This window comes from Haliotis cracherodii, unplaced genomic scaffold, assembly GCF_022045235.1.
Source record: "Haliotis cracherodii isolate W230 unplaced genomic scaffold, xgHalCrac1.p SCAF_12, whole genome shotgun sequence".
NCBI lineage: Eukaryota > Metazoa > Mollusca > Gastropoda > Lepetellida > Haliotidae > Haliotis > Haliotis cracherodii.
In genome coordinates, this window is record NW_027266267.1 from 3,139,853 (window position 1) to 3,165,811 (window position 25,959).

The window sequence follows — 25,959 nt, forward strand, 5'->3', positions numbered from 1 at the left end:
AGCCATTCTAGATATACACATGAGTATTTGTTAAAAGGTTTGGGCCCTCCGTTCCGTATCCCTTCGTGACGAGCGAACGCTTTAACCACTAGACTTCCCCCACCGCCCCTGTCATACAAGACAAAAGTTAGCAGCTGTTCACACAGACACGGCATCAAATAGCATAACTATTACCGTATTCGACGTAATAAGCGCCCCGCTCTAATAAGCGCCCACGGCGATATTTGCTAATATATTGGCTAGTGAGCACCAATTAGCACCCCTTTCGATTGGTCAATGTACACTTATTTATTCGTGTATAATACGCGCTCGTGTGTTATATGCACCCTTAATTATTGGCAATTCACTTCTGGAAAATATATCTGGAAATATAACTTTTCCTTTGTATCATTTCAGGCTGTCAGCATAAAACACGAACTTTACGATCTTTCAACTGTTTTTTTCTCTCCAAAATTATATTCTAATAAGAGACCCCTATTTCTAATTTTGGGAGCGCCCTTGGCGCTTATTACGTCGAATACGGTATATGTTAATAGGGAACGTCAAGGCAAGAGAATAACCAGTCTCGATTATCAGAAGCTGATTCTGTTGGGGGTAAGGGACACCATAGCGGTGACGATGATAAGAATGAACCTCTGAAAACCGGTGATGACACCAGGTGTTTGCGACAAGTGTCAGCATGTCCTGACCCATCGGTAGCACCAGACACTCACTGTTTGCCTTTAAAGGTAAGGTGAGGTGAGGTGAACTGGGGTTTAATGTCGCGTACAAGATTATTGCACTTATATAGCGACGTGCATGCACGTGTGTGTGTGTATGTGGCTGCTTGTACTAGTCCGGACTGACGCCGATTTATAGTGCTAGTTTACTGAGATACCATATTCATGCCGCAGTTTAACATGAATACCCCACTCAGATACAGTATACTAACTCCGAACCGACCAGTCCTTGTTTTATCCCCTTTATGCCGAGCGCCAGACAGGGTAACAACGAGTACCATCTTTTAACGTCTATCACACAATCACACAGACACATTTCAGGAAACACTTCATTCCTTCACCCATGGGGCGTTTATCGCTGCACGTGGTGACAAGTGATATAATTATGTCTCTATCTTCAAAGGTTCAACACAATTTGTCAAAAATGAAAGGCAAATTCATCTGAAGACTACTGAAAACACAATATGTGAAATGATGGTTTGTTTTGTTTGTTTGTTGTTTAACGCTGCTCACAGCAATATTCCAGCCTTATGACGGCGGTCGGTATAATAATCCAGTCTGGACCAGACAATCTGTTGATTGACATCATTAGCATTGACCCACGCAATTGTGATCGATGACATGTATCAACCAAGTTAGCGAGCCTGACCACCCGATCCCGTTAGTCGCCTTTTACGACAAGCATAGTCGCCTTTTACGGCAAGCATGGGTTGCTGAAGACCGATTCTACCCCAGATCTTCAGGGGTCTGTGAAATTGTGGACTTCCTGAAAGGTTACATCAATGTGCAATGTGGGGAGAGAACATTCAGTCAAAAACTAAGCGTTCCCGTGAGCACTGATCGTGCAATATTTCTTTCCATTGATTTACCCACTGAGCGAAAAGTAATATGGACTGGCGAAACCGTTTTATATTTAGATCCACGCCTAAACATTCAGATTGAAAGACAAAGCTATCCTCAAGACTGTACGACACGATGGATGACTCAAACTTTCCAATCGTCAACTTTCTCTTTATGTCCAGTAGCTCCAGCCTTTGGAGTCCACTACATTGCACAACGTTTGAGGTGCTATTGAACATGCTCTTTCTATAAAGGTTTCAAATAACTCCATACGACTCTTGCTCAAACGTTTGTAATCAGGTTAACAACATTCAAGGCCTCTGTATACATTTCAAAAAGTGTTATTGTAGATATACATGGAGGACATTTGCACATTTGATACATCAGTGACCAAAATGATATCTGACACATTTTTTTCCTTTTACCAAATGTTTCCGTGTTCGGTTTTCAGGTGAACAACTTGTAGAATCGGAAACGTACAATGGCTTTAGCAGATAATTCTTCTGTGTCGCTTTTATTCAATTTAATGTTTGAATTATATAGATTGTTGGTAGATCACAGTGTCTCAGTGGTTTGATAAGGAGTGCGTGTTTTTGAAGTCCGAGAATTACAGACTTTTGAATAAATTTAGAAGTTGTAAGTGTGATTCAAACCTAAAGCAGTACATATCATCTAAAGACGATTGTGTTGTGGAGGAGTTTCTGCTCTCTCCTACATGTGATAACTAATGATTTACCCTTTGAGGATGTCCTCATAGCTGCCACATGAGATCACTGTAACACCAAACTCACTCACTCACTCACTCACTCACTCACTCACTCACTCACTGACCCACCAACCCAAACCCACCCACCCACCCACTCACTCACTCACTCACTCACTGTCGATAATCTGAGTACTCACTCACTCACTCACTCACTCACTCACTCACTCACTCACTCACTCAAACACCCACCCACCCACTCACTCACTCACTCACTCACTCACTCACTCACTCACTCACTCACGGGCAATTCTGCAGGGGAAGCTGGGGCACCCCCTGAATTCTTAAAACTACCACCGGATCTCTTCCCACCATACTTGAAGTTATTGTTCAATAAGATTTGTGTTTCCAGAATCTTGGAATATAAGTATGATTATTGCATTATATAAATCTGGGTGACTTTGTGAACCAAGTAATTATAAAGGCATTTCACTCGATGCAATGGGGGGTTGGGTGGGTGGGTGGGTGGGGTTGGGGGTGGTGTGTGTGTGTGTGCGTGGGGGGGGGGGGGGGGGGGACATTCAAGTCAATCATAGAAAATCGTTTAAGAATATGGATGGAAGTTAATGATTTACTGTCCGAGTCTCAAGCAGGGTTCCGACCGAATAACTCTACTGTTGATTATTTGTTTGTTTCACAAGCTCTTTGTTCTAACTATTTGTACAAAACCAGAGGTCGATTTTGTTGTGTGTTTCTTGATTTTCTATAAACTATGTTATATTGACTATGTTAATAGGAAAATTTTGATGTATTTACTTATTACTGAGTGAGTGTTAAAATTAACGTCGAATCGGCATTACTTCTGCCATATAGCGCCAATTTATTACACAGGGCTGTCATGGTAAAATGTCTGTACTTTTAAAAAAAGATGTATGCATCAGTCAGCGCATGTATAAAGTTCAATTATGAACTGCTTTACAACATCCTCAGGTTCACGACAAGGTAAAGTTTTTAGTCCATTGTTGTTTATGTTTTTCATAAATGAACTTGCTATAGAGCTGAAAAATAGTTGCCAACATGGTATATTTATAAGTCAAGAAAAAATGGACATGATGCTTCTTCTCTTTGCTGATGATGTAATATGTGTTACATAGGTAAATGTGTTACAGAGTTATTGTTCAAAATGGAGTCTTGAACTAAATCTAAATAAAACCAATGTTGTAGTTTTTAGAAAAGGTGGTATTGTTGCAAAACATGAAAAGTGGTTTCTTGGTTCATTTGCCTTGAGTCTTATGTTTTCCTCTAGATTGTCATGGTCTATGGCTTGTAATCAATTAGCTGTTCAGGCGTCGATAGACATTATGCTTCTTCATAATTTATTCAGGAAAATAGTTGTGTGTCTTTTTTCACAGCATGTACCATTTCGTAAGGCAGGATGATGCCTATACTTGTATATGGTTCTGAAATATGGGGTGCTAAGTATTACGCTGCAATTGAAAAAATGCATGCTTCATACTTCAAATGTTTTCGAGGTGTTGGTAGATTAGGCGAAACAGGCTGGAGTAATATTTTTGTAGCCAGCCAATTCAGGATAATTAAGTATTGGATTAAGTTACAAAATGTTAAAGGTACTGGATGCTAATGGTACAAAATGGGGTTCAGATGTTCAGATGTTCATATGTGAGAAATCTATTATTTGTTAGTGGCTTTTCATATGTATGGATTTCCCAAGATGTTGGAGATCCACAGTTATTTTTATATTCATTTAAGCAAAGACTAAAGGATATATTTTTTCAACAGTGGCACAAAAGTATTTCTGAATCACATTATCTTAGCAATTTCAGCAAAGTAATATCATTGTTACAAACTGAACTATATTTAACTTAGTTCAAACAATAAAAGTTTAATCAGAGCATATTGTAAACTTAGAAATTCTTTGCACAATTTTAATGTAACTGTATGTCGCAGGTCCAAAGACGGTGATATTGTGAACTCTATTTGTACAAACTGTTCATCCGGAGAAGTAGAGGATGAATGCCATGTCTTACTTATATGTGAAACGTATTCCCATTTAAGGTATACATTTCTCCCCATGTTGCAAGGTATTTTTAAAGACCGTCAACTAATGACAAATCTGCTATACTCTGGAAATCCTGATATGAGCCATGCTGATTCTGTGTTTCACCCGGAATCATAAACTGTCTGTCTGTCTGTCTGTCTGTTTATTTAATTGAAACGCCGTGATATAACCGGAATGCTGTTCAAAGCGGCGTGAAATCCAACTCATTCACTATTTTATTGAATAGCTTATGCACATTAGCTCCGTTCACGTGGCGATACATATCCATAACAAGTCGCCTTTTGTTAGTAACATGAATAATACCGTATGTCATTGATTAACCCTTCATGTTATATGAGTGACCAACCATGTGATAACGAACCTTATGGTTGAAAAATCACATTTTGACTTCTTACTATATTTTAGAGTATTGCAAAAGTACGAGAATCTGCACTTTACTAAGAAAGTGTTATCCCAAATATAACATTTGTTGCAGTATCGTAGGACCACAAAAATACATTTGAAAAGCTTCAATTAATTTGTATTACTGAGTAACATGGCATTCAATATTTAGACACATTTTCTGCAAATTCCCATTTTCAGGCCTATTACCGTTTATGTCATAATTGCAGTTTTTAGATTAGTTTTTAGAATGTCTGATTATTTGAAAGTAGACATGTATGGTGAAATGCTTTAAAATAATTGTTTATTTCATTACGACCTAACGAGAAAAAAGTACGATATCTTTTTTAAATGTCCGCAAACATGGGATTTTTGGAGAAGTATAAGTTGACGTCAAACATCTCTCTTGATGACGTCACATCACAATTGTATCCTAGCACCCATAAGTTCCCTCTTCTCTTGGCGGGTCACGTGGTATGTATTAAGGAACGACAAAAGTTTCTATATGCGTTCCCTCGCTACTTGATGGAAATGAGTTAAAAGAAAATAATATCAATATTGATCAACAAAACGGATCACATGCAGTGAAACTTAAAATGTACAACAAAGCACGAAGAGTTTATAGCGGTTCGGGATCACCACATGTGGTCCGTGTGTCGCGATATGTTAAATTGGGATGTTTTTTCACCTTGCTTTTACAATCACAATCAAACACCTTCTCCCCACAAGGCATTGGACCAATGAAGCTAAAACTATCCCTGCCGGCTGCCATCAATAATGACATCTGAATTTGTTACAGTGATTGGAATCAAATATTCTCAACACGACCGGCACGGCCGACTAGCTGACGAAAGAACTTACTCAGTCATCGTTGGTCTATATGGACTTATGTGCTCTTTAATTCTCTCAAAATGCAAATTTGGCTATGTAACGTATTCTCCATAACTGATGAAGCTAAAATTGGCATGCATGTTTATCTTTATGATGGCAATATCTTGTTCAAATCATTAGAATTTTAAAATATATATTCTCCTTAGAAGGTATTCATACAAGCATCAGAATTGAGTGAATATGGTTTTACGCCGCTTTTAGCAATATTCCAGCAATATCACGGCGGGGGACACCAGAAATGGGCTTCACACATTGTACCCTTGTCGGGAATCGAACTCAGGTCTGCGGCGTGACGAGCAAACGCTTTAACAACAAGGCTACCAGGCCGTCCCCCATCAGAATTGAAGCTTTGATGAAAGTGACTATAGCTGTTGAAACAAGGTTGTATAAAACTACATTTCTTCTTGCATATTTAAAAAAAACTTTACAGTAATGTAGTTACTTGTTATATGTGTCAATACCTTTATCCTCTGTTTTCATGCAGACGACGCAATGTTGACAGCAACTTTTGGTGCGTGTCTTTCTTTGCTGATATGTTAAACAAATTACTGTTGGCTGCCTATCCAGACGACCTACAATGCCGTGGCACTGGTTTCCACTAGTATGTAGAGAACAGCAAAGTCCTGGTCAGCAGTTAGTTTTTTGTGTGAAACATGAGGCCACGAGTGTCACATAAATCTGTGGCGAACGACCTCCATTGTCACCTATTCCGCTAGATTTCTTAACGAGGCACACGAGAATAACCATATCGACGTGTTACCAATATATTCACATACACAGAGGTCTTGTCAAATGACAAAGGAAACTTTGACATTCAGGTTTTGTTTATATTCCACTAATCGAAGAATCGTGAGGCAATTATATTCATGTATACAGTTCTACCTACGCCAGCATGATCAATGACGAGCGAGTCAAGTCCCGGGTATTTATATTGATGTGCAGTTCACGTGTACTTAGTGTGGGGTGTGTTCGGTTTAATGAGCTATACCACAGTTCAACCACAACACAATCGTCTGCGCTGGGGGTTGGATTCTGTGGTTAACCTGAGGTTAACGTAAGGATGGGAGGGATGTATTGATCCTGTTCCCTGACGTATATGCAAATAGTGGTTTCCGTGCGAGTTCTTAATGTTCCTCGATGAAGTGTTGGTTCAATATGGAGCGGCTGCGTCAGGTGTAACCCGTGTGAGGAGGAACTCTATAACGTGTGTGTGTTTCACGCTGGGGACCATAGACCTGGAATACGTTTTGGATTTTAAGTTTAATTGCTTTGGCTTAAACTGGGGTACCACGCAGGAAGCAGATGTACCGTAAGTCCCCGTTGTCCCTTGTGTGGTGGCCTAACTTTGGTTGCTGGTGATCTCTAGCCAATTGTTCTGAATAGACAAAGTTTTATAGTGACTTACTAGTTTTATATCTATAGCTGTGATACTCTAGTTCATTTACTGTCCTTTGTCGACATATTTTATAGTCTATATTAATATATTGTTTCTGTACAGCTTGATTTTGTCACGATATGGCTGAATCATTGCCGATGTGACTATACATCGTAACTTAACTCACTCACTCCCCCATGGAGCTGGCTCCTCCCGTCAGGACCCTGTCCCCTCCATGGGGAACATCTCCTGGAGACTTGTGCCGTTTGTACCACGCGAGAAGATCCGGATGGAACAGGTCTTCAGCAACTCCATGCTTGCCGTAAAATGTGACTGTGCTTGTCTTAAGACGCAACGAACGGGATCGAGTGGCCAGGCTTGCTGACTTGGTTGATGCTTGTCATCGTATCCCAAATGCGTGGATCGATGCTCATGATGCCAATCACTGGATAGTCTGGTCCAGACTCGATTATTTACGGGCCGCCGTCATATAGCTGAAATATCGCAGAGTGCGGCGTTACACAACCAACCAACAAACAAACAAACACATTGTACGACCAATAATGTATATGTGGCATTAGCTTTAATGGCCTTACACATACAGTTAGGTCATAGATGATGTTGGTCTGGAAGTGGCACTCCTTCGTGAGCAACAACCGTGAATGTTTAGTCTCTTCTTTTTCAGATTTAATCACAGGACCAGTCGCCGCACACTGACCACCCTCCTGCCATGTTGGTCGTCAGACTCTCCGTGATTGTATGCGCGATGCTGACACGTGCAACAGGTGCAGACCCGTGCATCGAGGAGAGGGTGGAGAACACGAAGCTCATGGGTCACGTGTTCCTGGTTCTGGGAGCGTCGCACGAAGGCACGTGCTTCCAACTGTGTATGAGAAGCAGCAGATGTTTGTCCGTCAACTGGGAGGTGTCTGGACGACGTTGTGAGCTGAACTCGGTGTTTGGACACCATGGCGACAGGGTGAATGTCACCGGCGTCGTGCACATGCAGATCGGGGGACAGACGTGTCAGGTACGTCACACATCTTAGTCAGTCCCTGTTTTTTCAAGGGAGGTGAAATGGGGTTAACGTCGTACAAGATAAATTCACATTTAGCGACGCACATGTACCTCTGTGTGTGTGTGTGTGTGTGTGTGTGTGTGTGTGTGTGTCAGTGTACGTGCGTGCGCGCGTGCGTGCGTGCGTGTGTGTGTGTGTGTGTCTGCTTGTACTAGTCCGGACTGGACTGACGCTGATCTTATAATGCTAGCACACTTAGATACCATGCCGCAGTGCAACATGAATACCCCACTCAGACACAGTATACTGACTCCGAGCCGACCAGTCCTTGTTTTAGCCCCTTAATGCCGAGCGCCAGACAGAGTAACAACAAGTACCATTTTTTAACGTCTTTTGGTATGATGCAGCCGGGGAGGGAGGTTCTGACCTTCCGCTATCCGGGCGAACGCTCTATTTATTGTTTTAAAAATGATTTTATTTTCAATAAATATTGAGCAATCATATTGGTCAAAAATCTCTGGAGCAACCTATGCTGGAGGTAGGAGTTGAGTTCATGGATCGCGGTGTCATCTCACTTGATGACGTGACACTGGAGCAACCTATGCTGGTGGTAGGAGTTGAGTTCATGGATCGCGGTGTCATCTCACTTGATGACGTGACACTGGAGCAACCTATGCTGGAGGTAGGAGGTGAGTTCATGGATCGCGGTGTCATCTCACTTGATGACGTGACACTGGAGCAACCTATGCTGGAGGTAGGAGGTGAGTTCATGGATCGCGGTGTCATCTTACTTGATGACGTGACACTGGAGCAGCCTATGCTGGAGGTAGGAGGTGAGTTCATGGATCGCGGTGTCATCTCACTTGATGACACAAACATACACACTCAAGCTTACACACACACAGATACCCACAGACACACACACACACAGATACCCACAAACACACACACACACACACAGACTCTCAGACACACAAATAAATACACACACGGATACACACAAACACACACATACACACATACACATACACACACACATAGACACACAGACACTGATACACACAGACACACACAGGGACACACACTGATACACACAGACACACATAGAGACACACGCTGATACGCACAGACACACATAGAGACACACGCTGATACGCACAGACACACACAGGACACAGGGACACATAGACACTGATACACACAGACACACACAAACATACACGGATACATACACGCACACATAGACACTGATACACACAGACACACGCAGGGACACACAGGCACACACAAACATACAATTACACGGATACATTCACCAACACATAGACACATAGACACTGATACACACAGACACACGCAGGGACAGACACTGATACGCACAGACACACACAGGGACAGACACTGATACGCACAGACACACACAAACATACACATACACGGATACATACACGCACACATAGACACTGATTAGCAAATACACACACACACACACACACATACACACACAGACACGCACACACTGATACACACAGACAGACACGTCACTGACACAGACACACGCTCAAACACACACACACACACACACACACACACACACACACACACTGTCATAGTGTTGTTTTAATGTTGTAGGTGGGGCAGCACGTATGTGGACATCGTTCCTGTCACATGAACGAGTTCTGCGTGGCGGTGCGAGGGGGTGCGGGGTACATATGTGTCGCCAAAGGTATGTTTTGTGTGCTTGTTTGTTTATTTGTTTGTTTCCCGTTTTACGACATTAGTTAAACCTGTCGCTGACACACAGAAAACGGGTGACAGACCAAGATTCAAAGGTAACATGGGGGTATTCGTCGCGGCAAGGATACCTTCACATATATAGGACGTGTGTGTATTGTGTTGTACTTGCGAGCTTCTGTGAGTGCCAAGCAGTGCCCCTTAATGCCGACCACCAGGCAGGGTAACAACAAGGACCATCTTTTAATGTCTTTTGCTATGACGCGGCCGGGATCGAACCAAAGACTTTCCGAAAAACATGGTGGACAACAACAAGGCGATAGGCGTACTTGCAGGAGTAACATCCAGTCCGTTACGTTGTTATAGACTGCACCTTCAGCGAAATGACTGGGATCTATGAGATTCGACGGTGTACACTGACGTCATTCTATACATTTTATTAGAAATCTTACAAACTATCGCACGTGTACATACTAACATAACTAATCTCGCTCCTCGTACGTCTGCATCTGTTGACCATGTCGTCCCACCGACTACTCACACACACCTCGAATTACGTCACTTCCCTGTTTGAGTGTTTGGTAGGACCGATGTCATGGGAACTCTCACGAGTCGTGCCAATCACGATCACCCATCCACCTACTCTCCGCGACTAGCATTTACATTTAACCCCATTGTGACCTGCACACAGGACCACATGTCGCCGGGGTCTCCATGCTTTGGACTATTCCTTGTATAAAATCATTAAAAACCATTTGACTTATGTTAATGTATGTATATTTCATATGCGACGCCAACTGCAATTATTGTAGACTGTAGAAGATGTACAATGACTAGTAGAAGATGTACAATGACTAGTAAATGTACAATGACTGGTAGATGCACAATGACTAGTAGAAGATGTACAATGACTAGTAGAAGATGTACAATGACTAGTAGATGTACAATGACTAGTAGAAGATGTACAATGACTTGTAGAAGATGTACAATGACTAGTAGATGTACAATGACTGGTAGATGTACAATGACTAGTAGAAGATGTACAATGACTTGTAGAAGATGTACAATGACTTGTAGAAGATGTACAATGACTTGTAGAAGATGTACAATGACTAGTAAAAGATGTACAATGACTTGTAGAAGATGTACAATGACTAGTAGAAGATGTACAATGACTTGTAGAAGATGTACGATGACTAGTACATGTACAATGACTGGTAGATGTACAATGACTTGTAGAAGATGTACAATGACTAGTAGAAGATGTACAATGACTTGTAGAAGATGTACAATGACTTGTAGAAGATGTACAATGACTTGTAGAAGATGTACGTACACTGACTTGTAGAAGATGTACAATGACTAGTAGAAGATGTACAATGACTAGTAGAAGATGTATTATGACTTGTAGAAGATGCACAATGACTTGTAGAAGATGTACAATGACTTGTAGAAGATGTACAATGACTTGTAGAAGATGTACAATGACTAGTAGAAGATGTACAATGACTTGTAGAAGATGTACGTACACTGACTTGTAGAAGATGTACAATGACTAGTAGAAGATGTACAATGACTAGTAGAAGATGTATTATGACTTGTAGAAGATGCACAATGACTTGTAGAAGATGTACAATGACTTGTAGAAGATGCACAATGACTTGTAGAAGATGCACAATGACTTGTAGAAGATGCACAATGACAAGTGTGTTGTACATGCTGTATTGTCTGCCTAGAGTCCCCGGCAGCCCCAGTGGCACAATCACCTCCGGCCACATCTACTACAGCACCTGCCTCGACATCTGCGCCCGTTTCAACAACTAATACATCTGAGACTGTTGAACCATCAACCATCATCACGACAGCACTAACTGTGTCTACATCAACACTCACTACAACGACTGTAACCACGCCTACCACAACTACGGCGCCCACATTAATGCCTACTACATCAGCACCTGCAACAACGGCTACTACAACAACTACTACAACAGCGCCTATAACAACGCCTACTACAACGCCTACGACTACTACAACAGCGCCTACTACGACAACGTCTACAACAGCGCCTACAACAACGCCTACTACAACGCCTACTACAACGCCTACAACAACAACGCCTACAACAACAACGCCTACAACAACGCCTACTACAACGCCTACAACAACGCCTACAACAACAACGTCTACTACAACGCCTACTACAACGCCTACTACAACGCCTACAACAACGCCTACTACAACAACGCCTACAACAACGCCTACTACAACGCCTACAACAACGCCTACAACAGCGCCTACAACAACGCCTACTACAACGCCTACCACAATGCCTACTACAACAACGCCTACAACAACGCCTACTACAACGCCTACAACAACGCCTACAACAGCGCCTACAACAACGCCTACTACAACGCCTACAACAACGCCTACAACAACGCCTACAACAGCGCCTACAACAACGCCTAATACAACGCCTACAACAACGCCTACTACAACAACGCCTACAACAACGCCTACTACAACGCCTACAACAACGCCTACAACAGCGCCTACAACAACGCCTACTACAACGCCTACAACAACGCCTACTACAACGCCTACAACAACAACGCCTACAACAACGCATACTACAACGCCTACAACAACGCCTACAACAACGCCTACAACAACAGCGCCTACAACAACGTCTACTACAACGCCTACTACAACGCCTACTACAACGCCTACAACAACGCCTACTACAACAACGCCTACAACAACGCCTACTACAACGCCTACAACAACGCCTACAACAACGCCTACTACAACGCCTGCAACAACGCCTACTACAACGCCTACAACAACGCCTACAACAACGCCTACTACAACGCCTACTACAACGCCTACAACAACGCCTACTACAACGCCTACTACAACGCCTACAACAACGCCTACTACAACGCCTACTATAACGCCTACAACAACGCCTACAACAACGCCGACAACAACTACCACAACAACAACTACCACCACAACAACAACGCCGACGACAACTACCACAACAACAACTACCACCACAACAACAACTACTACTACCACAACAACAACTACGGCATTACCATGTAAGCTAGGGTTTTTTTTCGATGTTAGAAACTGTTTTTAGTCGAGCAATTCCCAGTCACAGCAGATCGGTGGAACAATTCTTCAGGTGTCCGATATTGACTAGTGAGTGAGTGAATTGGGTTTAACGCCGCTTTTAACAGTTATATCGAGGTGTTTCAGCTTAATGTGGGAGGAAAGCCCGGAGTGATGCAGGTCTCAGACGTTTACAACTTCGGTGAAACCCACAAGCACGGGTATGGTGCTGACAAACCTAGAAACCCAATCAGGGCGAAACGGGATTCGAACCCATAATCATAGGTTTCTGGCGTGCCTAAGGGACGCAACTCTGCACAGCGAATTGCGGTGCCTTAGACGACTGGGCCATCCGTGCCCCCTCGAAATGGACGAAGACACTTTATATAGAACGTTTATACCAGGGACGTGTAGCAGACAAGCATATCCAGCTACACAGACAATCTTGTCCAGTAAAAGAGACAACTTTGTCCGGTAACAGAGACAAGCATGCCCAGCAACAGAGACAACCCTGTTCAGCAACAGAGACAAGCTTGCCCAGTGATAATTGCGAATTGTGTTAAACACAGTTTGATCACTATTTGCGTTGCCACTTGATATTGTCTTCTTGACATCGTCACATTGTTATCGTCTTCTTGATATTGTCATCTTGATACCCTCTTCTTCCTGTTATTTGATTGATGTACCGATCCGTGAAGATCCGGGGTAGAACTGATCTTCAGCAACCCATGCTTGTCGTTAAAGGCGACTACGCTTGTCGTAAGAGGCGACTAACGGGATCGGGCAGTCAGACTCGCTGACTTGGTTGATGCATGTCACCGCATGCCAATTGCGTATATCGATGCTCATGATGTCAAACACTGGATTGTCTGGTCCAGACTCGAGTATTTACAGACCGCGTCATACAGCTGGAATATTGCTGTGTGCGATGTTAAACAACAAACAAACAATATTGATGTCCTCTTCTTGATATCGTCACATTGATACCCTCATCTGTTGCTGCAGACGCGTATCAGGGATGCTACCAGCAGGCAAACAAGGACAGGCTCCTGCCCACTGATAACGACATCTCAAGTAACGCCATGACTATTCCTATGTGCTCCGCTCATTGCCAGGCTCTCAGCAAACCCTACATCGCCCTCCACGTAAGTTACCTTCAGTTAATTAGACTTTGCACAGCGTCAGGAACAAACGTACCTTTACTCTACACACAGAGACAAATATACTTTAAACTGCGTATTCTAGAGGCAAAGACAAACATACTTTCAACGCATACTCGACACTCAGAGACGTACCTTTAATGGCGTTCACAACGCTCCGGAAGTGACGTTCTTTTAACAGAATCTTGGGACATGAAATATGATGGTTGGCACAATAACGGGGCACAACAACAGAGCACCAATGAGGGTCAACAACAATGGGGCACAATAACGGGGCACATTGATTGGGCACAGTAACGCAGCACAATAACGGTGAATAATAATGTGACGCAGTGAAGGGGCACAATAACGGGGCACAGTAACGGAACACAACAACTGTGAATAATTATGGGGCACAATAACGGGGCATAGTAACAGAGCACAATAGCGGGGCAAAGTAACGCAGCACAATAACGGTGAGTAATAATGGAGCACAACAACGGGACACTATAACGGGGCACAATAACATGGAACAATAACGGGGCACAATAACGGATCACAAAAGCAGGGCACAATGGCACTGAAGAATAACGGGGCATAACAACGGGGCACAATAACGGAGCACAACAACGGCGTACAATAACGAGGCATAACAACGGGGAACATTAACGGGGCACAATAACGGGGAACAATAATAGGGCACACTGATGGGCCACAATAACGGAGCACAATAACGGGGCACACTGATGGGGCACAATAACGGGGCACACCAACGGGGCACAATGATGGGGCACAATAACGGAGCACAACAACGGGGCACAATAACGGGGCACAATGATGGGGCAATATAACGGAGCACAAACACGGCGTACAATAACGAGGCATACCAACGGGGAACATTAACGGGGCACAATAACGGGGTACAATAACGGGGCACAATAGACCTGAGGTGACATGACTTGTTCTGCCCCAGGGTCAGGTCACGTGGTGTGTACAGGAACAGTAAGTCATACCGCCATGATGACGTCACGTCTACATAATGTGGACATGCTCAGTGCGGTGATTCCCGGCAGTTGTGATGTCACATAAGACATAACATAAGTGCTGCATAGCTTCGTCCACTTAAGGCGGGGATCTGATTACCACAAGTTTGTATTTCCAAGAATTCTGAATAAAGGAATGACACGATCATTTCCAGTTGCCGAATGTGGATTTTACGAGCGTTTCAAAATCTCGGCCTTATTAATACTACGTGAAAAGTTGGGTTTTTTTATTGAATGCATTCTCATTAACGTTTCCATAAAGCATTTGTCACAATCACACCTTCTAAATCCGTGTGTTTGGGTGTCCGCGTGTGTGTGTGTGTGTGTGCGTGCGTGCGTGCGTGCGTGCGTGCGTGCGTGTGAGTGCGTGCGTGCGTGCGTGCGTGTGTGTTTGTGTGTGTGTGTGTGGCAGTGCGAGCGTGCGTGTCTCTCTGTGTGTGTGGCAGTGTCTCTGTGCGTGTCTCTGTGTCTGCGTGTGTGTGTGGCTGTGTATATGTGTGTCTCCGTGTCCCCGTGTCTCGGTGTGTGACTGTGACTCTTTGTGTGTCTCTGTCTGTGTGTGTCTGTATGTTCCTGTGTCTGTGTGTGTGTGTGTCTGTGACTCACATGCTGACATGCTTCCTTCTTATCTTATTCTTAGAATATGTGCCTTTGTGTGCCTGTATGTGTGTCTGTGTGCCTGTGTGTGTCTCTCGCTCTCTTTCTGTGTCTGTGTGTGTATCTGTGCATGTCTGAGTGTATTTGTTTGTGTATGTGTATGTGTGTGTCTGCGTGTGTGTCTGTGTATATATGTGTGTGTGTGTGTATGTGTGTGTCTGCGTCTTTGTGTGTGTGTGTTTGTGTGTGAGTGTGAGAGAGAGATAGAGAGAGATTGTTTGTGTGTACGTCATTCACATTCACGTTTCCATAAAGCATTTGCCACAATGACAGTTTCCAAATAAGTGTGTGTTTGGGTGTCTGCAAGTGTCTGTGTGTGTGTGGCTGTGTCTCTGTGATTGTGTCTGTGTCTGTGTGAGTGTCTGTGCCTGTGTGTGTGAGTGGCTGTATCTCTGTGATTGTGTCTGTGTCCCTGTGTGTCTGTGTCTGTGTGAGTATCTGTGCCTGTGCCTGTGTGTGTGTGTGGCTGTGTCTCTGTGATTGTGTCTGTGTCCCTGTGTGTCTGTGCCTGTGTGTGTGGCTGTATCTCTATGTGTTTGTCTCTGTGTGTGTCTATGTCTGTGTCTCTGTATTTGTCTTTGTGTGTGAGAGGACTACTCATAGTGTATGCGTCTGTGCGTGTCTGTGTATGTGTCTGTGTATGTCTCTGTGTGTGTCTGTGCGTCTGTATATGTCCGAGTGTCCGTGTGTGTATTTGTATATGTCTGTGTATGTGTGTATATATGTGTGTGTCTGTTTCTATGTCTGCGTGTGTGTCTGTTAATGTGTGTGTTTCTGTGTGTGTGCCTACATACGTGTGTATGCCTGTGTGTCTGTTTATGTGTGTGTGACTGTGTGTATGTCTGCGTACTTGTCTATGTATGTGTGTGTCTTTGTGATTGTCTGTGTGTACGTTTTTTTGTAATTGAATTCACGTTTCTATAAAGCATTTGTCACAATGACAGCTTCCAAATCCCGGTATGTGTGGGTCTGTGAGTGTGTGTGTGTGTCTGTGTCTCTATGTGTGTCTGTGTGTGTCTGTGTTTGTGTATGGCTGTGTGTGTGTGTCTGTGTGTGTGTCTGTGTGTCTGTCTGTGTGTGTGTGTGTGTATGTGTGTGTGAGGAGCTGACTTGTATGTATGTGTCTGTGTATGTCCGAGTATCCATGTGTGTGTATTTGTATGTGTCTGTGTATGTGTGTATATGTATGTGTGTGTCTTTGTCTATATCTGCGTATATCTGTTCATGTACGTGTTTCTTTGTTTGGTTCCGTGTGTGCCTACATACGTGTGTATGTCTGTGTGTCCGTTTGTGTGTGTGTGGCTATGTGTATGTATGTGTCTGCGCATGCCTGTGTGTGTCTGTTTATGTGTGTCTCTTTGTGATTGTCTGTGTGTATATTTGTATATATATATATATATGTGTCTGTGTACATATGTTTGTATCTGTGTGTGTGTGTGTATGTATGTGTCTGTGGGCGTTTGCGTATATGTGTGTGAGAGGAGCTGAAAGTTTTCCTTCTTATCGTAATCTTGGTGATTGTATCTCTGTGTGTCTGTGTGTCCGTCGGTGTCTGTGTGTCTGTGTGTGTCCATATGTCCGTATATGTATGTATATGTATATGTGTGTATGTGCCTGTGCATTCGTGTATGTGCCTGTGTGTATGTGTGTATGTGCCTGTGTATGTGTGTATGTGCGTATGTATGTGTGTATGTGTGTATGTATGTGTGTATGTATGTGTGTATCTGTGTATGTATGCGTGTATGTATGTGTGTATGTGTGTATGTATTTGTGTATGTGTGTATGTATGTGCGCGTCACTTTTTATGTCTATGTGTGTCTGTGTCTATGTTTGCGTGTGTATGTGTCTTTGTGATGGTCTGTTTGTATGTCTGTGTATGTTTCTGTGTGTGTGCGTGTGTCTGTAACTGTGTGTGTGTATGTGTGTGTGTGTGTGTGTTAGCGTATATGTGTGTATGTGTGTGTCTGTGTATGTCCGTGTGTATGTGTGTGTCTGTGTATATGTGTATGTCTGTATATGTGTCTGTGTATGTCTGTATGTGTATGTGTGTGTCTGTGTATGTCTGTGTGTGTATGTGTGTGTCTGTGTATGTCCGTGTGTATGTGTGTGTCTGTGTATGTCCGTGTGTATGTGTGTGTCTGTGTATGTCCGTTTGTGTCTGTATATGTGTCTGTGTATATCTGTGTGTGCATGTGTGTGTCTGTGTATGTCCGTGTGTATGTGTGTGTCTGTGTATGTCCGTGTGTATGTGTGTGTCTGTGTATGTCCGTGTGTGTCTGTTTATGTGTCTGTGTATCTCTGTTTGTGTATGTGTGTGTCTCTGTATGTCCGTGTGTATGTGTGTGTCTGTGTATGTCCGTGTGTGTCTGTTTATGTGTCTGTGTATCTCTGTGTGTGTATGTGTGTGTCTGTGTATGTCCGTGTGTATGTGTGTGTCTGTGTATGTCAGTGTGTATGTGTGTGTCTGTGTATGTCCGTGTGTGTCTGTTTATGTGTCTGTGTATCTCTGTTTGTGTATGTATGTGTCTGTGTATGTCCGTGTGTATGTGTGTATCTATGTATGTCCGTGTGTATGTGTGTGTCTGTGTATGTCCGTGTGTGTCTGTTTATGTGTCTGTGTATCTCTGTGTGTGTATGTGTGTGTCTGTGTATGTCCGTGTGTATGTGTGTGTCTGTGTATGTCCGTGTGTATGTGTGTGTCTGTGTATGTCCGTGTGTGTCTGTTTATGTGTCTGTGTATCTCTGTTTGTGTATGTATGTGTCTGTGTATGTCCGTGTGTATGTGTGTATCTATGTATGTCCGTGTGTATGTGTGTGTCTGTGTATGTCCGTGTGTGTCTGTTTATGTGTCTGTGTATCTCTGTGTGTGTATGTGTGTGTCTGTGTATGTCCGTGTGTGTCTGTATATGTGTCTGTGTATATCTTTGTGTGTCTGTGTATATCCGTGGGTGTATGTGCATGTCTGTGTATCTGTGTATGTCCGTGTGTATGTATGTGTATGTGTAAGTCCGTGTGTATGTGTGTCTCTGTGTATGTCTGTGTGTATATGTGTGTCTGTGTATGTCCGTGTGTGTCTTTATATGTGTTTGTGTATGTCAGTGTGTATGTGTGTGTCTGTGTATGTCTGTGTGTGTCTGTATATGTGTCTGTGTATGTCTGTGTGTGTATGTGTGTGTCTGTGTATGTCCGTGTGTCTGTGTGTGTCTGTGTATGTTTGTGTGTATGTGTGTGTCTGTGTGTGTCTGTATATGTGTCTGTGTATGTCTCTGTGTGTATGTGCATGTCTGTGTATGTGTGTATCTGTGTATATCCGTGTGTATGTGTGTGTATGTGTATGTCCGTGTGTGTCTGTATATGTGTCTGTGTATGTCCGTGTGTGTATGTGCATGTCTGTGTGTCTGTATATGTGTCTGTGTATCTGTGTATATCCGGGTGTATGTCTGTGTATGTCCGTGTGTGTCTGTGTATGTCCGTGTGTGTCTGTGTATGTCCGTGTGTGTCTGTATATGTGTCTGTGTATCTGTGTATATCCGTGTGTATGTCTGTGTATGTCCGTGTGTGTCTGTATATGTGTCTGTGTATGTCCGTGGGTGTATGTGTGTGTATGTCCGTGTGTATGTGTGTGTTTGTGCATGTCCGTGTGTGTGTGTGCATGTCCGTGTGTGTATGTCCGTGTGAATGTATATGTCTATGTATCTGTGTATATCCGAGTGTATGTGTGTGTCTGTGCATGCCCGTGTGTGTATGTACATGTCTGTGTATCTGTGCATGTCCGTGTGTATGTGTGTGTCTGTGCATGTTCGTGTGTGTCTTTGCATGTCCGTGTGTGTATGTGCATGTCTGTGTGTATGTGTGTGTCTGTGCATGTCCATGTGTATGTGTGTATCTGTGAATGTACGTGTGTGTATCTCCGTGTGTATGTGTGTGTGTATATCCGTGTGTATCTGTGTGTCTGTGTATGTCCGTGTGTGTATGTCCGTGTGTATGTGTGTGTCTGTGCATGTCCGTGTGTATGTGTGTGCCTGTGCATGTCCATGTGTGTGTGTCCGTTTGTATGTGTGTGTCTGTGCATGTCCGTGTGTGTATGTGCATGTCGGTGTATCTGTTTATGTCCGTGTGTATGTATGTGTGTATGTGTATATGTCTTTGTGTATGTATATTTGTGTGTGTCTGTGCGTGTATGTGTGTATGTCTATGTGTGTGTTTGTGTGTGTCTCTGTGTATGTCTGTGTGTGTCTGTGTCTGGGTGTGTGTCTCTCTCTCTATATGTACGTGTGTATGTCTCTAAGCGTGTGTGTCTATGTGTGACTATGTTTGTGTCTGTGTTTCGGGGTACTTGACAACCAGTCAACTTTAATAATGCAAGTCTTTGTCTTGTTTTAGCCGTTGTGGACAATCTCTTATTTTCTGAAGGGTCAATGAGATTATAATGGGCAGTTCCTTGACCCAGACCACCTATCCCTGGGTCCCCACCGTACCCCTACAGTGTGGGTCGCAGGCTGTTACAGTCCTTAAACCACCATGCCATATATTTCTACAAACCTATATTAAAGGTCAGGTATTATTTCCAGAAAGGCAAGGACTGTTCGTGTGGAAGTACCCTTGACACAAGTGGACACGCCCTGCTTGGAGACTCAGCGTGCAGCAAGGCTTGTTTTGGCGACAGCAGCACGAAATGCGGTGCCACCTGGAAGGTGTCTGTTTACATAAATGAATGATGCGACTAGGTCCAGGTGAATCCGTTGTAGGATTTGTGTAGAAAAGACAATCATCAACTTTACACATGTGTTCCTAACAAAGCTATCATTCAGTTTGTCGCAGACACCAATACCTTTTGGTTTAATTTTCAGCGAACTTTATTCCATATCTTGTCGTGTCAGTTCATGTACAAATGTATCTAATACAATTGTTCGTGTCCGCATGAAGATCCGGATTAGAAGAGGTCTTCAGCACCAATGCTTGTGAAATGCGACTAACGGCATCGGGTGGTCAGGCTCGCTGATTTGCGTGACGATTGTCATCGTATCCCGATTGCCTAGATAGATGATCATGATCTCAATCACTGGATTGTCTGGTCCAGACTCGATTATTTACAGACCTCCGTCATGTAGCTCGAATATTGTTGAAAGCGGCGTTAGACAACAAACAAACAAGCAAAATGTTCGCACGTCCTTGTCAAAAAGAATAATAAAATAGAAATCGGACAAATTGTACCTACTGATTCGCGTGATTGTAAAGCATGTCCGATCTCGCAAACAACCAGGCAGTTCCAAATGGAAACACTTACGGCCGTTTTCTTTCTTGTCTAAGGATCGACGCAACTATTGAAGACGAAAGGTTTGATAAAGCTAACATCTGATTGGTACAGGAGTCCATACATCCCTCAATTTGATTGGGCGGTCGGAGGTTTCCCAGGAGTCGTGTGACTTGAGGGAGGGCTTGTTAGATCAAGTGTATCGAATGATGGCGGTCAGTTATGGACCTTTCCTTACAAAATGATAACATGAGTACTGGCTGATTACAACATCAGCAAATGTAATTACATTAACAATCTTGAATCGTTTTACAAAATCACTAAATAATGTGCATCAAAACATCACATAATGAACTACTGGAGTTAAGACCCATTTCCTCCACAGACAGGCGTCAATCATGGCGACTATGTACCCCGCCCTGTGTTGTCTGTGTGTGAGTGAATGTTGTTTTTACCCATCTAAGTCAGAATCGACCGAGCTAACGCTAGGCTTCCCCGCCGCTCCTTTGTGCTGGAATGACGCGGAGAGCATTGAGACAATGGAAAAAGTGATGCTGTATAGTAATGATTTATTGTTGACCGTATCGAATCCATTTTTCTTTATTTGTGGCGTTAGAGGGGAGGGGTTGGGGAGGGGGACCTTTATTGATAGAGACGCACATACTATGCTGATGCATATCACTATTGTTGTAGAATGTGGCGTCTCGGAATATTGATACTATAAATATGTATTCAATGTCAGACCTCACGTTCTCGAAAATGTTTATGGCGATACGTAGATGCTTTATACGTCAAGATTAATCGTTTCTCATCTCTCTCGCGCTGAAGTTCCCAAAGCGTTGTACGGGCCACTTTAATTCGCATGAACACATTTTCTCGTTGTTCCATTAAAAATCGTATTGCTAGGGCACAGGGTGGAGGTTACTCTCCAATTGGAACACTGGATGAAGCGCCTGTTGAAATTACATATTGCGTAGATACCACTGACCTTGTCACATGTTACATTGCACTCTGAAACAGAAACGAGAATGTCATATTATTTTATCGCTAGTTTACTTTTGGGCAAATGTACAAAGATGAAGATACGCCCTCATTTCTTAGTAGAACGTCTACTATACCACGAGTAAGCCGATCCTTGATGGCTTATAGCACGAGTAAGTCAACCTTCGATGGCTTTTACCACGAGACAGTCAATCCTTCATGGCCTATACCACGAGAAACTCAACCCTTGACGGCTTATACCACGAGTAAGTCAACCCTTTATAGCTTATCCCATGAGTAAGTCAACCCTTGATGACTTATACTACGAGTAAGTCAATCCTTGATGGCTTATACCACGAGAATGTCAAACCCTGATGGCTTATATCACGAGAAAGTCAACCCTTGATGGCTTATGCCACGAGAAAGTCAACCCTTGATGGCTTATACCACATGTAAGTCAACCCTTGATGGCTTATACCACGAGTAAATCAACCCTTGATAGCTAATACCACGAGTACATCAACCGTTGATGGCTTATACCATAAGTAAGTCGACCCTTGATGGATTATACCACGAGTAAGTCAACCCTTGATGGCTTATACCACGAGAAAGTCACCGCTTGATGGCTTATACCACGAGTAAGTCAACGCTTGATGGCTTATACCACGTGTAGAGCAACCCTTGTTTCCTTATACCACGAGTAAATCAACCCTTGATGGTTTATACCACGAGTAAATCAACCCTTGATGGCTTATACCACGAGTACATCAACTCTTGATGGCTTATGCCACGAGTACGTCATACCTTGAAGGCTTATACCATGAGTAAGTCAACCCTTGACGGCATATATATCACGAGTAAGTCAACCCTTGATGGATAATACCACGTGCAGAGCAACCCTTGTTATCTTATACCAGGAGTAGGTCAACCCTTGTTTACTTATACCACGAGTAAGTCAACCCTTGATGGATTATACCACGAGTAAATCAACCCTTGATGGCTTATACCACCAGTACATCGACCCTTGATGGCTTATACCACCAGTACATCAACCTTTGATGCCTTATACCACCAGTACATCAACCCTTGTTTCCTTATACCACCAGTACATCAACCCTTGATGGCTTATACCACCAGTACATCAACCCTTGATGGCTTATACCACCAGTACATCAACCCTTGATGGCTTATACTACCAGTACATCAACCCTTGATGGCTTATACCACCAGTACATCAACCCTTGATGGATTATACCACGTGTAGAGCAACCCTTGTTTCCTTATACCACTAGTTAGTCAACCCTTGATGGCTTATACCACGAGTGAGTCAACTCTTGATGGCTTATACCAAGAGTACAACGACCCTTGAAGGCTTATATGACGAGTAAGTCAACCCTTGATTGCTTATACCACGTGTAGAGCAACCCTTGATAGCTAACACCACGAGTATATCAACCGTTGATGGCTAATACCACTAGTAAGTCAACCCTTGATGGCTTCTATCTCGAATAAGTCAACCCTTGATTGCTTATACCACGTGTAGAGCAACCCTTGATGGCTAACACCACCAGTACATCAACCGTTGATGGCTAATACCACTAGTAAGTCAACCCTTGATGGCTTATATCACGAGTAAATCAACCCTTGATAGCTAATACCACGAGTACATCAACCGTTCATGGCTAATAACACTAGTAAGTCAACCCTTGATGGCATATACCACGAGTAAGTCAACCCTTGATGGCTTATACATCGAGTAAATCAACCCTTGATGGCTTATACCATCATAAAGTCAACCCTTGATGGCTTATACCACGAGTAAGTCGACTCGTTTAGATCACGAATATATCAGACCGTGGTGGTTTATACTCGTGGTAAATCAAGACACGATGGTTTATACCACTGGTAAATCTCTTCTTGGTGGTTCATACAAATAGTAAATAAATCCTTGGTGTCTTATACCAGAGGTAAATCAATCAACGATGGCGTGTACCACGAGCAAATCATTCCTTAGTGGTGTATACCACTAGTAAATCTTTCCCCGGTGGCGTATACAATGAGTAAATCATTCTTTCGTGGCTAATACCACTACTGAATAATTTCTCAGTAGTTGATACTAGTTAATCATTCCTCGGTGCAGTATACCACTAGTAAATCATTCCTCGGTGGCATATCTCACTGGCAAATCATTCTTTGATGGATTCTACCAGTAGTAAATCAACCCTTGATGGTTTATACCACGAGTAAATCAACCCTTGATGGCTTATACCACGAGTACATCAACCCTTGATGGCTTATGCCACGAGTACATCAACCCTTGATGGCTTATACCACGAGTACATCAACCCTTGATGGCTTATGCCACGAGTACATCATACCTTGAGGGCTTATACCATGAGTAAGTCAACCCTTGACGGCATATATATCAAGAGTAAATCAACCCTTGATGGCTTATACCACGAGTACATCAGCCCTTGATGGCTTATGCCACGAGTACATCATACCTTGAGGGCTTATACCACTAGTAAGTCAACCCTTGATGGATTATACCACGTGTAGAGCAGCCCTTGTTATCTTATACCACGAGTAAGTCAACCCTTGTTTTCTTATACCACGAGTAAGTCAACCCTTGATGGATTATACCACGAGTAAATCAACCCTTGATGGCTTATACCACGTGTAGAGCAACCCTTGATGGCTTATACCAAGAGTACAACGACCCTTGATGGCTTATACCACGAGTAAGTCAACCCTTGAAGGCTTATATTACGAGTAAGTCAACCCTTGATTGATTATACCACGAGTAAGTCAACCCTTGATGGATTATACCACGTGTAGAGCAACCCTTGATGGCTTGTACCAAGAGTACAACGACCCTTGATGGCTTATACCACGAGTAAGTCAACCCTTGAAGGCTTATATTACGAGTAAGTCAACCCTTGATTGATTATACCACGAGTAAGTCAACCCTCGATGGATTATACCACGTGTCGAGCAACCCTTGATAGCTAACACCACCAATACATCAACCGTTGATGGCTTATACCACTAGTAAGTCAACCCTTGATGGGTAATACCACGAGAAAGTCAACCCTTGATGGCTTATATCACGAGTACATCAACCGTTGATGGCTAATAACACTAGTAAGTCAACCCTTGATGGCATATATCAGGAGTAAGGTAACCCTTGATGGCATATACCACGAGTAAGTCAACCCTTAATGGCTTATACCATGATAAAGTCAACCCTTGATGACTTAAACCACGAGTAAATCAACCCTTGGTGGCTTATACCACGAGTAAGTCAACCCTTGATGGCTTATACCACTTGTTGAGCAACCCTTCATGGCTTATACCACGAATAAGTCGACTCGTTTAGATCACGAATAAATCAGACCGTGAGGTTTTTATATTCGTGGTAAATCAAGACACGATGGTTTATACCACTGGTAAATCACTGGTTCATACAAATAGTTAATAAATCCTTGGTGTTTTATACCAGAGGTAAATCAATCAACGATGGCGTATAACACGAGTAAATCATTCCTCGGTGGCGAATACCACTAGTAAATCATTCCTCGGTAAAGGATACTAGTTAATCAATCCTCGGTGGTGTATTCCACTAGTAAATCATTCCTCGGTGGCTTACACCACTACTTAATCATTCCTTGATGTCTTATACCACGAGTAAGTCAACCCTTGATGGCTTATACCACGAGTAAATCAAACCCTTGATGGCTTATACCACGAGTAATTCAACCCTTCATGGCTTATACCACGAGTAAGTGAACCCTTCATGGCTTATACCACGAGTAAGTCATTCCTTGATGGCTTATACCACGACTAAATCAACCCTTGATATCTTATACATCGAGTAAGTCAAACCTTGATATCTTACACCATGAGTAAGTCAACCCTAGCTTCAAGGCTTATACCACGAATAATTGACTCGTTTAGACCACGAATAAATCAGACCGTGGTGGTTTATACTCGTGGTAAATCAAGACACGATGGTTTATTCCAC

General features: G+C 43.1%; 1 protein-coding gene and 1 long non-coding RNA gene across 2 annotated transcripts; both read left to right on the plus strand.

The window, feature by feature from the left end:
* Positions 1-6,796: 6,796 nt before the first annotated feature.
* Positions 6,797-9,709, plus strand: LOC139458127 (uncharacterized). Its single transcript, XR_011652655.1, has 3 exons — positions 6,797-6,923; positions 7,675-8,019; positions 9,640-9,709. It is a non-coding gene; the product is annotated as an uncharacterized lncRNA (long non-coding RNA).
* Positions 9,710-11,680: 1,971 nt separating this feature from the next.
* LOC139458083 (mucin-2-like) lies at positions 11,681-20,572 on the plus strand. Its single transcript, XM_071239390.1, has 3 exons — positions 11,681-12,848; positions 13,867-14,006; positions 20,272-20,572. Exons 1-3 carry the CDS (start codon positions 11,681-11,683, stop codon positions 20,416-20,418), a joined length of 1,455 nt encoding a protein of 484 aa, XP_071095491.1. The 3' UTR covers positions 20,419-20,572.
* Positions 20,573-25,959: the final 5,387 nt, after the last annotated feature.